At 42.6% G+C, this 15,223-nt stretch overlaps 2 protein-coding genes and 1 long non-coding RNA gene across 5 annotated transcripts in view; 2 read left to right on the top strand and 1 right to left on the bottom strand.

Annotated features, from left to right (window-relative positions):
- LOC115533898 (cytospin-A) overlaps window positions 1-15,223 on the top strand; it is a 36,389-nt gene that overhangs the window by 8,076 nt on the left and 13,090 nt on the right. The gene's annotated exons all lie outside the window — the stretch shown is intronic.
- On the top strand, window positions 6,878-10,976 carry LOC115533900 (uncharacterized). 2 transcript variants are annotated; one of them, XM_030344391.1, is made up of 3 exons: window positions 6,878-7,333; window positions 7,680-9,063; window positions 10,465-10,976. In XM_030344391.1, exons 2-3 carry the CDS (start codon window positions 7,979-7,981, stop codon window positions 10,646-10,648), a joined length of 1,269 nt encoding a protein of 422 aa, XP_030200251.1. In that variant the 5' UTR covers window positions 6,878-7,333; window positions 7,680-7,978; the 3' UTR covers window positions 10,649-10,976. The 2 variants fall into 2 exon arrangements, with proteins under 2 accessions (XP_030200251.1, XP_030200252.1); XM_030344392.1 differs by lacking the exon at window positions 10,465-10,976 and having other exon boundaries at window positions 7,680-8,637.
- Window positions 9,656-10,402, bottom strand: LOC115533907 (uncharacterized). The gene is made up of 2 exons (XR_003974259.1): window positions 10,113-10,402; window positions 9,656-9,979 (listed from the first exon to the last, which is right to left on the bottom strand). It is a non-coding gene; the product is annotated as an uncharacterized LOC115533907 (long non-coding RNA).

Genomic DNA, 15,223 nt, shown 5'->3' on the forward strand with positions numbered 1-15,223 from the left:
TAGTTAAAACAACATTCACAACTGATTATAAGTTGAGAACGGACTAATCGGCCAGCGATATCTTCCCGACAGGCAGTCGATCTGTGAACACTGATCATATCGCCGGCTGTGCTTTGAAATGCAGTTTAGCGAAGCGTTGCAAGGATGGTGGTAAAGCTGCATTGGATTGGATGTAATTGCTATAGAAACAGCCCGGAATTTCAACTCTACGCCTGCCCCTGACCAGGCGTAGGATTTACGCCTGGTCTTAGTGAAAAGAACGCTAAGCCCAGTTGGTGCAACCGGCGTAACGGTTAGGTTGGACTTAGAACGCCAAGTTACGACCAGGCGTAGTTACGACCAGGCTTACGCCCAGTTGGTGCAACCGGCCCCTGGGGCTCTACATCTAAATAATATCATATAATACATAGATATCTATATCAAATAATACATATTATCACGGCCAAAACCTGTGTGCAGACGATAAATGAATCGCAAAGGACTTCGTCGGGTTCTCCGACGTCTCTGGTTCTTCCACTACCACATCAATCTGAAGAAGACGCGGTCGTTTGATCGTCTGGAGGCTCACACAGCTTTTGGCCGTGATAATATATATTGTGATATAGATGTATAAAATGGGTTTCTAAGAGCCATTGCGATACATCCAGCGTAAACAGAGCGCATGGTACCGTGGCTACAAGGTGCTCAGGGCCAGGTGATAATATATATTATAGATTATATGATATAGATATGTATAATATGGGTTTATAAGAGCCATTGCGATACATCCACCGTAAACAGAGCGCATGCAGGGCCAGGTGATAATATACATCATATATTCGATTATATTATATAGATATCTATGTATAATATGGGTTTCTACGAGCCATTGCGATACATCCACCGTCAACAGAGCGGCGAGCGCATGGTACGGTGGCTACAAGCTGCTCAGGGCCACACCCCCACCCCCTTCCTTGACCTGCCTTGACACGCCCACCGTAACCAGAACGCATTGTACTACTGTGGCTACAAGCTGCTCAGGGCCACACCCCCACCCCCCTCCTTGACCTGCCTTGACACGCCCAGCGAAACAGCGCGTTTGGGGGAAGGTCAATGTGCGACTGGTTTGGAGTGGCTGTAACTAAGTGGCTGAATTTCGGGGACGTCTTTGAATACTGTGTTTGTAGCCAACTAATACCTATATTAAAGCATCCATAAATAGCATGGCATGGGATCTTTAAGGCTTTTCACCCCCCGCCTCATTCTAGTGAGGCGGAGGCGGAGTTGCATCTCCTGTGCCCGGTTCGGGCGTTGGCTATGTACGTGAATCGCTCGGCAGCGTTCCGCTCCACACAACAGTTGTTTGTGTGTTATAGCGACGCTAGCAGGGGCCGCGCTCTCTCTAAGCAGCGGTTTTCTCGCTGGGTATGTGAGGGTGTTTGCCTAGCCTACTCTCGGCAGGGCTTGGCGCCACCGTTGGGCGTTAAAGCTCACTCCACACGGAGCGTGGCCGCTTCAACGGCTCTACTCAAGGGCGTTTCGGTGGAAGACATCTGCGCGGCTGCGTCTTGGTCTTCCCCCGGCCCCTTTGTCCGTTTTTACATGTTAGACATGTCCAGGGGCTCACTCGGCAACTCTGTGCTAGAGTCCGGGACCCCTTTTACGGCTTAAGAATATAGACATGTTCTTTAAAGCGGCGTGGTTGGATTTCCTCTCGCCGGCTGGCGAGTTGGTCTTGATTACCAGTCTCTTACTCTCCCACCTTTTTTCAAATGGAAAACAGGCTAGGGGGTTTTCTATTGGCTCGCCAATTGTCTGGTGGTTTTGTTTACCAGTGAGGCACTCCCGCCGTTTTCTTCAAATAAGAAACGGCCGAGAGAGTCCCATTATTGGAGAGCCGAATTCCGTAGCTCCGCCCCCGGTGGTAGCGGACCTAATGGAAACCCGTGTTGCTCTGGTTTTCTTTTCCTTTTCATGGGTTCCATGAAGCACGGAATAGAGCCGGAGTCTTTACAGACTCACTTTTTTCTCCCTTGATCATTGCCTTGCTTGATCTAGGAGGAATTAGTTTTTATAAAGCTGTTGTGTTTTACACTTCCTTGGCTTTTTGAGTCTTAATGTGCTCTGGTGACTTAGGTCGTTTTGACTGGGGTCCAGCAGGAGTACATTGATCGGGCTCCGTTCGCAGCTTCACCTTAGCCCATAAGGCGAAGCCTAGACGGCGTAGCCTACATGAAATAGAACGATAGTTATGTTATTATAACTCTAGTTCTATGATTGTAGGCGTAGCCGTCTAGTTTCCCACCTGCTGTACCCTCCAAATGCTGAAAGAAAAGCGTGGAGGATGAGCGACGGTATACACCGCCTTATATAGACACGATACCGTGGGAAATGTGGGCGGTGCCCACGCTGATAGGTGCATAGTTTGAATTTTCAGCGCGCGCACGGGACAAGTACATAAGGCGAAGCCTAGACGGCTACGCCTACAATCATAGAACTAGAGTTATAACAGAGAATGTCTAATATGAGGAGAACTGGCACTCGCGGGTTAGTTCCGGTTTTCTGGACTGGTTGCAATAATAATCTTTGACCACGCGGGGCGCTCGTAGGCGAGTCCAGAATGAATGGGAGCCAACGGGGTTTTATCCTCAGAATCCACTTTTCTCACGATGTCATTTTTTGTCAAGTAATTTTAAAGTTGCTATCAAAGGGTGGGGCTAAGATAATAAACTCAGCTGAATATTGCATTTTTTAAGGTCACGTATCTGTTCTAAAAAGGCGTTAAAAACATGCGATGACGTTACACACTGTAATACTGTCAGAGGTACTGCTTTACGGCAGTTTCTAAAGCACTTCCCTTGTCCCGCAACGATAACACCAGCTGTTGGGGGTAAGGCTTTTTTTTTTGCCGTAGTAACAGTTTTAGTGAGCTAATGCAAAAAAATGTTTTACATAATGTATGTTACTTACAGAGAGTGTTTTTTCTAATGCTCACTAGTGCCCATGATAAAGCTTCTTTTTTTTGTAACGATTATGAGCCATTTCTTTCTCCTAAAATAGAAACCTGGATTAGAATCATAATTTTAAGACTGCATCAATTTAGTTCAAATCAGTAAACAATCTGCTAGAGAGCAGTGTTCTGTTGTTCTCCTCATGCCTCTTCCTTTCTTGATCTCTACAGTCGGACCTTGATGCTGTGACAACGGACAAGTCTTCTTCCTCTGTCCTTTTCCCCTGCCTCTGTTCAGTATGTTCAGTGTTGTTAAATCATTTCTCTTTTTTTTTTATTAGTTACTGTTCTTATTGTGTTCTTGTTAGTGTGATGTTTGAATAAACTTGCCTGTTGCAATGTTGGTATAATGTTTGTATAATTACTGTTATACAACTGTTACTGTTTCAATGTGACCCAGACCATATTTCTCATTTAACAAACATGTGTATCTTATAATGTGTTGCATGGCAGAGCAATTACGGTATATTCAATGGCTTAAAACAAACCCATCTGTAAAGATCAGTGAATGCATAGAAATCAATGACAAGTGGTGTAGATGGTTTTCCCTCTGTGCAAGGTCATTAGCCCAAGTCCTACAAAAAAATAACGACTGTAATAGCAGATGTTGAAGTTGTTAAATCGTTAACTAACCATTTGTATGGAACAATCGGTTAAGGTAAGTTAAGTGCTTGAGTCTCGACACTTTAGAGAATGTCTAGCGCGCAACTTGAATAAGCCATGTGCGATATTACCCGGGCTCCAGCGGAACTTTCCTTACCAGGTGAAGCCTCAGGTAGCCTAGGACCATTCATACAGGAGCAAGCAAGAACGTTACCTTTTTCTGTCCTTGGTAAACGAAAAGACGGACAATCCGTTTCCACTGTAAGTGCAGTTTATCATTGCACATTTACGAGGCATTTCTTTTGTAAACTATCTTTATTTTCGAAAAATAGACAATGACAGATTAAATGATATTGAGCGGGATATTGACTATTATTTAAGGTGGTCATACCGTAGCCTACCTACCATGTACATAACACATTGAACACAAGAAATGGAAGAAATTCCATTCATGCCCATGTACTTTCACCATACATACTATCTAAAAAATAAAAGGACCTGCAGGAAAATATAAATACAGTACTCAAAAATTGAGTTAAAGGCCCACTATGCAACTTCGGGCATTCCTTGGCTGTTTTCTTGATTTTGGCACGCACATTTCTCTACACAGCGCCCCCTACAGCTTCGTAGTAGATATTTCACAACACTGTCGTAACAACTCGTTGACGTCCCTTCCCCATGCTCTTCTACGCGGGCCATGTGCATTTGTTTTCAAAGAAGCCGGCGAATGCGCGGAGCCATGTCCGAAATAGATGTTCATAAAGTGTAGGCAAGGTTATACATTTTTAAAATGGTGTATTTGCATTGCAATAAACATAAATCCATCATTTTTTATAGTTGACGGGGAGAATTTATACCCTAGGTTATAATTATTTTATCTTAGGTTGAACAGAACAATCAGTGTAAGAGGTTTGGCCAACATAATAATCGAAATAAACAAGAACCTGGATTCGGGGATTCAGTCTGTATCTGGGGGACGAGACAGACGAACAGCAAAACACCCATGGAAACAAAGGTGTTTATATGGTTGCAACCAAGCAAGCTAGAAACAAACGGGGCTCACAACAAAACGGTCGAGAAAACAATTTTTACAGGGCTCAAAAAAATGGTTGAGCAAACACATGTGTACAGAGACTATCAGAATCAAGAATATTACGCAGACAAAGTTCACCCAAGGGTACTTTCAATTTCAAAAGCAACACGGCCGAGTCGGCGTCTGATTTGCAGTCTTCTTTTTCTTTCAGTTCACGCTATTCCTGAAAAGCTTGCCCAACGTTTACTCGTGTCTGGCCTCTCTGTCGGTCTGTCTCCCTTTTCTCTTCTTCTGTTCCTCCGACATTGGGTTTCTCTGTCTCTTTTTAGTCGGCTGATCTATGATGAATATAACAATCCATTAGTTACTTGTGTTTATATCGAGCCGGTTCCGTGTTTGTGGGTCTGTGCCGTAAAGCAATTCGTTACTGTAGTGACCATAGTAGTGACCCTTGCACAGAAGCATACGGCCGACATCTTTCTTTTTTCTGGGTGGAAATAGTAACATAGTTACGCCATTAAATGCGTTTATGGAAACATTTTTAGCGAGAAATGTGCATTTTACTTTCAGAATGTTCGCTCGGTGAATGTGAAGGATGTTTGGTTTGATAGTTATGACGAAGAGTGAACGCTCCGTTCACTTGCATGGACAGAGTCTCTGGCTGCTAAGCAACCTCAACGTCTTGGCGGACTATTTCTCTGCTGATCAACACTACGAATGCTGGAAACACACCAGACACACCATGTGAAGTTATTTAACCCGATTATCGTTATTTATGAGTCCTTAGCCCAAGTGAAGGAGTTCAAGTACCTCGGGGTCTTGTTCGTGAGTGAGGGTACTATGGAGCGTGAGATTGGCCGGAGAATCAGAGCAGCGGGGGCGGTATTGCGTTCGCTTTACCGCACCGTTGTTACGAAAAGAGAGCTGAGCCGCAAGGCAAAGCTCTCGATCTACCGGTCGATCTTCGTTCCTATCCTCACCTATGGTCATGAGGGTTGGGTGATGACCGAAAGGACGAGATCGCGGGTAAAAGCGGCCGAGATGAGTTTTCTCAGAAGGGTGGCTGGCGTCTCGGGATAGGGTGAGAAGCTCAGTAATCCGTGAGGAACTCGGATTAGAGCCGCTGCTCCTTTACTTAGAAAGGAGTCAGCTGTGGTGGTTCGGGCATCTGGCAAGGATGCCTACTGGGCGCCTCCCTTTGGAGGTGTTTCAGGCACGTCCATTGGGGAGGAGACCTCGGGGAAGACCCAGGACTAGGTGGAGAGATTATATCTCAACACTGGCCTGGGAACGCCTCGGGATCCCCCCGTCAGAGCTGGTCAATGTGGCCCGGGAAAGGGAAGTCTGGAGCCCCCTGCTTGAGCTGCTCCCCCCGCGACCCGACCCCGGATAAACGGATGACGATGAGATGAGATCGTTATTTATATCCGAGATTATTTAATCTAACCCGATCTAAACTCTATCATGCACCCAAACACGGCGGCGTTTGGGTTTCCTACCTCGGACAACAATTGCCTCGCAACTGGCTGTTTATATCTAGCCGGTGCCATGTTTGGGTGTGTGTCTCTGCCGTAAAGCATTTTCGAAACTACAATCTGACTACATTTTCGAGGATACTTCCGCTGCGTCACATCCGGATTGTGTCGGTCCGAACAGATCAAGTTGCATATGCGCTTTTTCACTGGAGAGGCGACATGGGTAAATGACACACCCACCAATCAACCCAGAAATGGATGCAGAACCATCAGCATAACTCTCAACCTGCATACTTAATGTAATTTTGGCTAAAAAAGTTGCATAGTGGGCCTTTAACACGTTTCTGATTGCACTTCAGCTTCAGATGCCGTAAGAGGGGTCTCTGGTCGTAATCAGTCGCAAGTCCGTCCCTGACCAATCAGCATTCATTAGCAGAATGCTAGCGTGTATGGCCAACAACGGCCCAAACTGTAAGAAATCGAAAGGACATAAGTACTCACTCATTTGACTTTTGAACCATAATCTATATTGAACTTGCGGAATCTACAATAAAATTTGCGATATTTCAACGACAAGCAGGTGAAAGAGGCATAATTAGCCGTTTAGCCCCATAGACTCCCATTCAATCTGGACTCGCCCGCGATCACCCCCAGTGGATGTCTCATGGAACTACAACCAAAATCGGTACAATGGGGCGTATAGGGAGTGCCCAGGCTCTTCGTAGACGGGCTCTGGTTATAATAACATAACTATCGTTTTCACCGACGTCACGTCTTGGGCAGTAACCCGGATGCGCAGCCATGTTGGAGGCACTCGATGTAAACACTGCGCTGTAATGCATGTAAACTCTGCGCTGGATAAACGAAAACGCTGCGATGGATAAAGGTCATAAACCCAAGAAAAGCTCGTCAAAAGGCGTTATAGATGCAAAGGCATACAGGGAAGGACTTGGACCGGGCGAAAAAGCACGATATTTGAGGAAGTTAGATTTGATTGGTGGTGCAGATCCCTACGAGTTGGCTCCCTCGTCTTGGATCAATGACGACCCGGAGAGTCTTCCGTCTGTTTGTTATCCTGACATCGTCAACTACCTGGTTTTCTCGCCAAGCCCATACACAGCGGAAGACCTTAAAGCGTACAAAAGTTTGGAGGCCTATAACCAGATGGTGTGTGGATGGGTGAGGGAGATTCAATACCAAGTCATCGACGACAGATGTGTTGCGAAGGCCAAAGTAAGTAATGCAATAATGTCTTTAATCAACCTAACCATAACTGTATGATATCATTGCAATACCCAAGGTGTAGCCAGGTGATTCTCAACCGTTTTTCATTTCAAGGACCCCCAGTTTGATATGCAGTCCACAGACCACAGTCTAGATTGCTATGTACACTGTACACTATCAACTTTATTTATAGTGCATTTATCACTATCAGAGTTTATAACCTCTGGGGGCCTGTGTGGCCACATTGTGAACAAGTGATGCAGATAAGCCTAACTGTTATTCATTTTTTTAAAGTGAAACGGTGAGAAACTATTTTGTTATTCTTACTTATTTGGTTGTCATGTCTTTTATTCAGGTTCTCCATTCTCAATCAATCCAAGAAACACCCCTGGAACCCTGGATAATCGCTGAGAAGTCTGGTCGGATACTTGGAGCCCACTGCACGTGTATGGCTGGCCTCGGAGAGACGTGCACACATGTTGCTGCATTATTGTTTCTCATAGAAGAAACAGTGAAGTTGAGGGACTCAAAGACAGTGACGCAAGAGAAGGCGTATTTGCTGTTACCTACTGCACTGTCTAAGGTGGAATACAGGGAATGCCGGAAGATTGACTTCACTGTAACCAAGAGGTCTCAAGTAAAAGAGCTGGCAGGATGAAATGTGCTGCTCTTGGACAGCCACTTGAGGACCCAAGTGATACTTCCACTTCTTCTACTGTTACAGTTGGGAAACCGCAACAGCCAACCAGTGATGAACTGTCATCATTATTCAGTGCTCTTAGCGCGACTGGATCAAAGTCTGCTATTTTGTCCCTGATTGAGCCTTACTCTGACAGTTTTGTTCCAAAATCAATTGGAGAAAATTTACCTCTTGTGTTGACGGAATTGCGAAAAGACGAAGCAGTTCACATGGACTATAGTGAGCTATTGTCCACATGCAAAGATGTTGAAATTTCTGTTTCAGAGGAGCAAGCAAAGGCAGTTGAGGCCGCTACAAGGGATCAAGCTTCCTCTAAACTGTGGTTTAGATTTCGCGCTGGTCGAATCACAGCATCTAAAATGAAAACTGCATGTTGCACTGATCCAAAACAGCCAGCTCAGAGCTTAATCAAAAGTGTATGCTATCCTGAGTCATACAGATTCACATCAAAAGCCACTACCTGGGGATGTAATCATGAGAAATTTGCACGTGATATGTTTATAGATGTACATAAGGAATCTCATGAAAATGTTAAAGTACACGACACAGGTTTTTTCATAAATCCAAGTGTGCCATTCTTGGGTGCTTCTCCCGATGGCCTTGTTTCTTGTGATTGTTGTGGTGTCAGTGTAATTGAAGTGAAATGTCCATTCTGTGTGAAAAGTGACATGTTGGACAGTGTATCCTATTTGGAGAAGGACAGTGAAGGGAAACTGACACTTAACCGAAACCACCAGTATTTCTACCAGGTGCAAACTCAACTTGGGGTGTGCAAACTGGAATCTGCCTATTTAGTTGTTTGGACAGAAAAGGATTTGCATGTTGAGTGCATTTTATTTGATGAAGAGTTTTGGGACACAATATGCCAGAAAAGCAAGAATATTTTTGACACAGCCATTATGCCAGAGTTAGTTGGCAAGTTTTACACAAGGCTTTCATCTACCATGGCCAATGTGTCCTCGCAACCTGGAGTATCTACCTCGGCTGAATCACATGGCTCTGATTGTGCTGCAAGTGCCAGTGGCCAAGAAGAAACCTGGTGTTTCTGTGGCCAGGTTGAGTTTGGAAAGATGATTTTGTGTGACAATGCAAAATGTCATATTAAGTGGTTTCACTACTCGTGCATTAATGTCAAGGTTGCACCAAAGGGAAAATGGTATTGCCCAAAGTGCCAAAAGCTACCTAAGTTTGAGCCAAAAAAGGGAAAGAAACCTTTGAAGTAAAAAAACAAAACTGTATTTTTTAGTGGACTGTTGTGAAGTTACGCACTTCAGGCACTTTGTTTTAATGTTGGTTAAAACAATATTTAATTTATTTAGAAACGTGTACCTTTTTTGAAACTGTTCTTTAAATATTTTTAGCATTTGATTTCAAGTTGGTGAGATTTTGCAATGCTATACTGACAAAAAAAGTTGTAAAACTCAAATTACATACAAAATTATGTTCGCACTATAGTATACTGTATGTACTATAATTTATAGTACTGTATAGTTTATAAGCTATCTGTTCTGATAACTGTGTGGTTTTCCTTTAATAAATCTGTGTTCTGATGATAGTGTTATGATGTGTTCTCTTCCACAACAATACATTAACAAAAACTGTAAATTAACAACCATTCATAAATAATTTTAGGCTATATAGTCTTTTTATTGACAAAGTGCATATAAAAATATGCTTCAGTCAAAATCAACAATGGATGGGCAAAGGTTCACCAGAGCACAACAGACAGGTGAACAAAGCTGGGTCATCAATCTCAGAATCATCAGTCTCTGCAGCAACTCCAGCACCAGCAGCAGCATCAGCAGCAGCTTCTCTCAGTCTCTGCTGGGTTCTATTCCCACGACGGCTGTAGCGTGATGATGTCCCAGCTTTTTCAGGAGACCTTTGCTGACCTGTCATTCCGACAGATGGCACCCAATCTGGGTCATCCTTTTGATAAAGGTCAGACCTTTTACCTGGAATACAATGAGAAATACAGCACATTGTAGCTCTACATTTTAAGAACTGTGTTGCTACTGTAGCAGGCTATTAAATATGATCCTAATCAGATATTAAGTCAATAATGCAACATAAAAACATGTCACTTACCTGACAAGAAATGGGCCGAACAAATTCGGACGTTGTCCAGATTTTTGCCACGTAGATCCTGGTTCAGCTTCGTTAACCACAAGCGCCTCCTTTCCTCTGACAACTTATGGCATTGTTCTCCTTGATTAGTTATAACTTTTGGCAGTCTGTAATACTCCAAATGTTTTTCGCGGTCTGAGCGATTGGTACAGCCAAAAACACGGCAATAATTTACCATTTTCCACGAAGATATTCGGGATCTACTGCGGCGTGCGCTTTATTTACCTTGGCGTGCGGTTTATTTACCTTGCCGAGTAGCCTACCTCCAACATGGCGACTGCCGGATTGATGCCAGTGGCCAAGAAGAAACCTGGTGTTTCTGTGGCCAGGTTGAGTTTGGAAAGATGATTTTGTGTGACAATGCAAAATGTCATATTAAGTGGTTTCACTACTCGTGCATTAATGTCAAGGTTGCACCAAAGGGAAAATGGTATTGCCCAAAGTGCCAAAAGCTACCTAAGTTTGAGCCAAAAAAGGGAAAGAAACCTTTGAAGTAAAAAAACAAAACTGTATTTTTTAGTGGACTGTTGTGAAGTTACGCACTTCAGGCACTTTGTTTTAATGTTGGTTAAAACAATATTTAATTTATTTAGAAACGTGTACCTTTTTTGAAACTGTTCTTTAAATATTTTTAGCATTTGATTTCAAGTTGGTGAGATTTTGCAATGCTATACTGACAAAAAAAGTTGTAAAACTCAAATTACATACAAAATTATGTTCGCACTATAGTATACTGTATATACTATAATTTATAGTACTGTATAGTTTATAAGCTATCTGTTCTGATAACTGTGTGGTTTTCCTTTAATAAATCTGTGTTCTGATGATAGTGTTATGATGTGTTCTCTTCCACAACAATACATTAACAAAAACTGTAAATTAACAACCATTTATAAATAATTTTAGGCTATATAGTCTTTTTATTGACAAAGTGCATATAAAAATATGCTTCAGTCAAAATCAACAAAGGATGGGCAAAGGTTCACCAGAGCACAACAGACAGGTGAACAAAGCTGGGTCATCAATCTCAGAATCATCAGTCTCTGCAGCAACTCCAGCACCAGCAGCAGCATCAGCAGCAGCTTCTCTCAGTCTCTGCTGGGTTCTATTCCCACGACGGCTGTAGCGTGATGATGTCCCAGCTTTTTCAGGAGACCTTTGCTGACCTGTCATTCCGACAGATGGCACCCAATCTGGGTCATCCTTTTGATAAAGGTCAGACCTTTTACCTGGAATACAATGAGAAATACAGCACATTGTAGCTCTACATTTTAAGAACTGTGTTGCTACTGTAGCAGGCTATTAAATATGATCCTAATCAGATATTAAGTCAATAATGCAACATAAAAACATGTCACTTACCTGACAAGAAATGGGCCGAACAAATTCGGACGTTGTCCAGATTTTTGCCACGTAGATCCTGGTTCAGCTTCGTTAACCACAAGCGCCTCCTTTCCTCTGACAACTTATGGCATTGTTCTCCTTGATTAGTTATAACTTTTGGCAGTCTGTAATACTCCAAATGTTTTTCGCGGTCTGAGCGATTGGTACAGCCAAGAACACGGCAATAATTTACCATTTTCCACGAAGATATTCGGGATCTACTGCGGCGTGCGCTTTATTTACCTTGGCGTGCGGTTTATTTACCTTGCCGAGTAGCCTACCTCCAACATGGCGACTGCCGGATTGATGACGCGCTGATGACGCGCCGTGAAAACCCTTACCTCTCTTGTTAGATTTAGCAATCATGGAGCCCCCACTTGGCTAACGTTAGTTCTATGCTACCCGTACTTGAAACTGCTGTTTGAGAAAATCTAACTAGCGAATGTTCCGGAAGTTGACAGCCGTGGGAAGAAGAAGGGGTTCGGTGTTTATAGCAGAGTTTCCGTTGTCGGTTATTACCGGTCATTGACCGGAAAAAAATGAGGAGGACCGACAATTCTAAATGTCCCCGGTCAGAATATGACCATATGCAAACATTTGGTCATTCTGTCCAAACCGGTCTCATCAGGGGTAAGTCGCTACTCTCACAAGAAAAAAGAAAAAGAAAATGAAAATGAAAAAAAAAAATATATATAAAAAATATAATATATATTTTTTTATATATATATATATTTAAAAAATAATCTCCCCAGAAAGTACTATAAAATAACAAGTTTGGCGCTTTTATTAAATTTTTAGTCGACCCTGGCTTGCTTCTTCCGGCTGAGTTCGTCGGGAGGTGCAAGAGGGGCTCACGAATATGAAGCACACGATGAACCCTAACCCTAACCCTAACCCAGTCCAATGCAATGTGCATTGGACTGGAAACTTTGAAATGCGCATTCTCAGAGTGTTTCTCTGTTTAAGTCAACTGAGATTATTTTTCTTCCTGGTGGGGCTAGCCGCTAGCCCAATATGTCCATGGTGTGGACTTGGGACCGTTAAATATCCCATGATGCATTTCGCATTTCACATTTCGCATTTCGCATTCCTGTTATAAAATATCAGTGTGCAAGCTATAAAATAGGCTATATAGGAACATTTTAAAAGTATAACAAAGATGGAGGCCTATTCAACATATTTGCATACTATTATTTTAAAATGAAAGAGGGGTTTTGTTTTACATAATTTGTTTATTGTATAAGTCGCTGATGGAGGAAACCCATCGCAACGGAAATCCCGGTCGGATCCATCTGATTGGTGTGTGTGTGTGTGTGCGTGCGTGCGGGCGTGCAGGCGTGCGTGTGTTTCTATTCTATTCTATTCTATACAGTGTTTTCCCTTTACGTTTCATTTGATAAAAAACGACAGTGTTATGTTTTTTTTCCATGATGACTGATGAAAAACAACAGTTTTAGGCCGCGTTCACATCTAGCGTTTTTTTAAATCTGACAGCGCTTGTTTTACATTATATTCCTATGGAGCAGAGCGTTTCTGGAAAAAGTCACGGCCGCTTTTTTAAACGACTCTCCCAGCGTTTTTTTCTGCCATACGGAGCGTTGAAAAAAGTTCAACTTTGGCCGCGTTCACATCTAGCGTTTTTTTAAATCTGCCAGCGCTTGTTTTACATTATATTCCTATGGAGCAGAGCGTTTCTGGAAAAAGTCACGGCCGCTTTTTTAAACGCCTCTCCCAGCGTTTTTTTCTGCCATAAGGAGCGTTGAAAAAAGTTCAACTTTCAGGAAGAAAGCGGCCGACGTCAGGCGTCTTTTGGGCAACTGACCAATCACAAGCGGAACATTGACACTTCGTCACACAGGAAACTCTCAACCGTCAAAACAAGAAACAATGGCAGACAAATCACTCGGGAAAGTGCCGGTGGAGCGATTAAAATTTTTATTTACAGAACATGTCGAGATCTACAACATGTCTAATGGGCTTTAGCCTGGATACGTAGTAGGCGAGTAACGTCGGGTCTAGAATGGATTCGTTGCTAGGCGATAGAAAAAACGCTCTCGGCGCTTTTAGGGCCAAAAACGCTGCCAGCTTTTCTTTTTGTTGAAAAAACGGTCGGCTCAACTTATCCCTATTACAAAAAAACGCTAGATGTGAACGCGGCCTTACCCCTTATATTTTATTTGACAAGGACAATTATTTATTTATTTTCAAATATGTTTTTTTTCATGACGACCAATAAAATACGACAGTGTTACCCCTTATATTTTATTTGACAAAGACAACAGTGTGACCCCTTCTTTTTTTTTCATGACGACCAATAAAAAACAACAGTGTTACCCCTTGTTTTTTTTCATGACGACCGATAAAAAACGACAGTGTTACCCCTTTTGCTTTTTTTCATGATGACCAATAAAAAACAACAGCGTTACCCCTTATGTCTTTTTTCACGACGACCGATAAAAAACGACAGTGTTACCCCTTATGTTTTTTTTCATGACGACCGATAAAAAACGACAGTGATACCCCTTATGTTTTTTTTCATGACGACAGATAAAAAACAACAGTGTTACCCTTTACGTTTCATTTGATAAAAACAACAGTGTTACCCCTTATGTTTTTTTCCCATGATGAATGATGAAAAACAACAGTGTTACCCCTTATATACCCCTTATATGTCACGGCCGCTTTTTTAAACGACTCTCCCAGCGTTTTTTTCTGCCATACGGAGCGTTGAAAAAAGTTCAACTTTGGCCGCGTTCACATCTAGCGTTTTTTTAAATCTGCCAGCGCTTGTTTTACATTATATTCCTATGGAGCAGAGCGTTTCTGGAAAAAGTCACGGCCGCTTTTTTAAACGCCTCTCCCAGCGTTTTTTTCTGCCATAAGGAGCGTTGAAAAAAGTTCAACTTTCAGGAAGAAAGCGGCCGACGTCAGGCGTCTTTTGGGCAACTGACCAATCACAAGCGGAACATTGACACTTCGTCACACAGGAAACTCTCAACTGTCAAAACAAGAAACAATGGCAGACAAATCACTCGGGAAAGTGCCGGTGGAGCGATTAAAATTTTTATTTACAGAACATGTCGAGATCTACAACATGTCTAATGGGCTTTAGCCTGGATACGTAGTAGGCGAGTAACGTCGGGTCTAGAATGGATTCGTTGCTAGGCGATAGAAAAAACGCTCTCGGCGCTTTTAGGGCCAAAAACGCTGCCAGCTTTTCTTTTTGTTGAAAAAACGGTCGGCTCAACTTATCCCTATTACAAAAAACGCTAGATGTGAACGCGGCCTTACCCCTTATATTTTATTTGACAAGGACAATTATTTATTTATTTTCAAATATGTTTTTTTTCATGACGACCAATAAAATACGACAGTGTTACCCCTTATATTTTATTTGACAAAGACAACAGTGTGACCCCTTATTTTTTTTCATGACGACCAATAAAAAACAACAGTGTTACCCCTTGTTTTTTTTCATGACGACCGATAAAAAACGACAGTGTTACCCCTTTTGCTTTTTTTCAGGATGACCAATAAAAAACAACAGCGTTACCCCTTATGTCTTTTTTCACGACGACCGATAAAAAACGACAGTGTTACCCCTTATGTTTTTTTTCATGACGACCGATAAAAAACGACAGTGATACCCCTTATGTTTTTTTTCATGACGACAGATAAAAAACAACAGT

Source organism: Gadus morhua, chromosome 21 (genome assembly GCF_902167405.1).
Source record: "Gadus morhua chromosome 21, gadMor3.0, whole genome shotgun sequence".
Lineage (NCBI taxonomy): Eukaryota > Metazoa > Chordata > Actinopteri > Gadiformes > Gadidae > Gadus > Gadus morhua.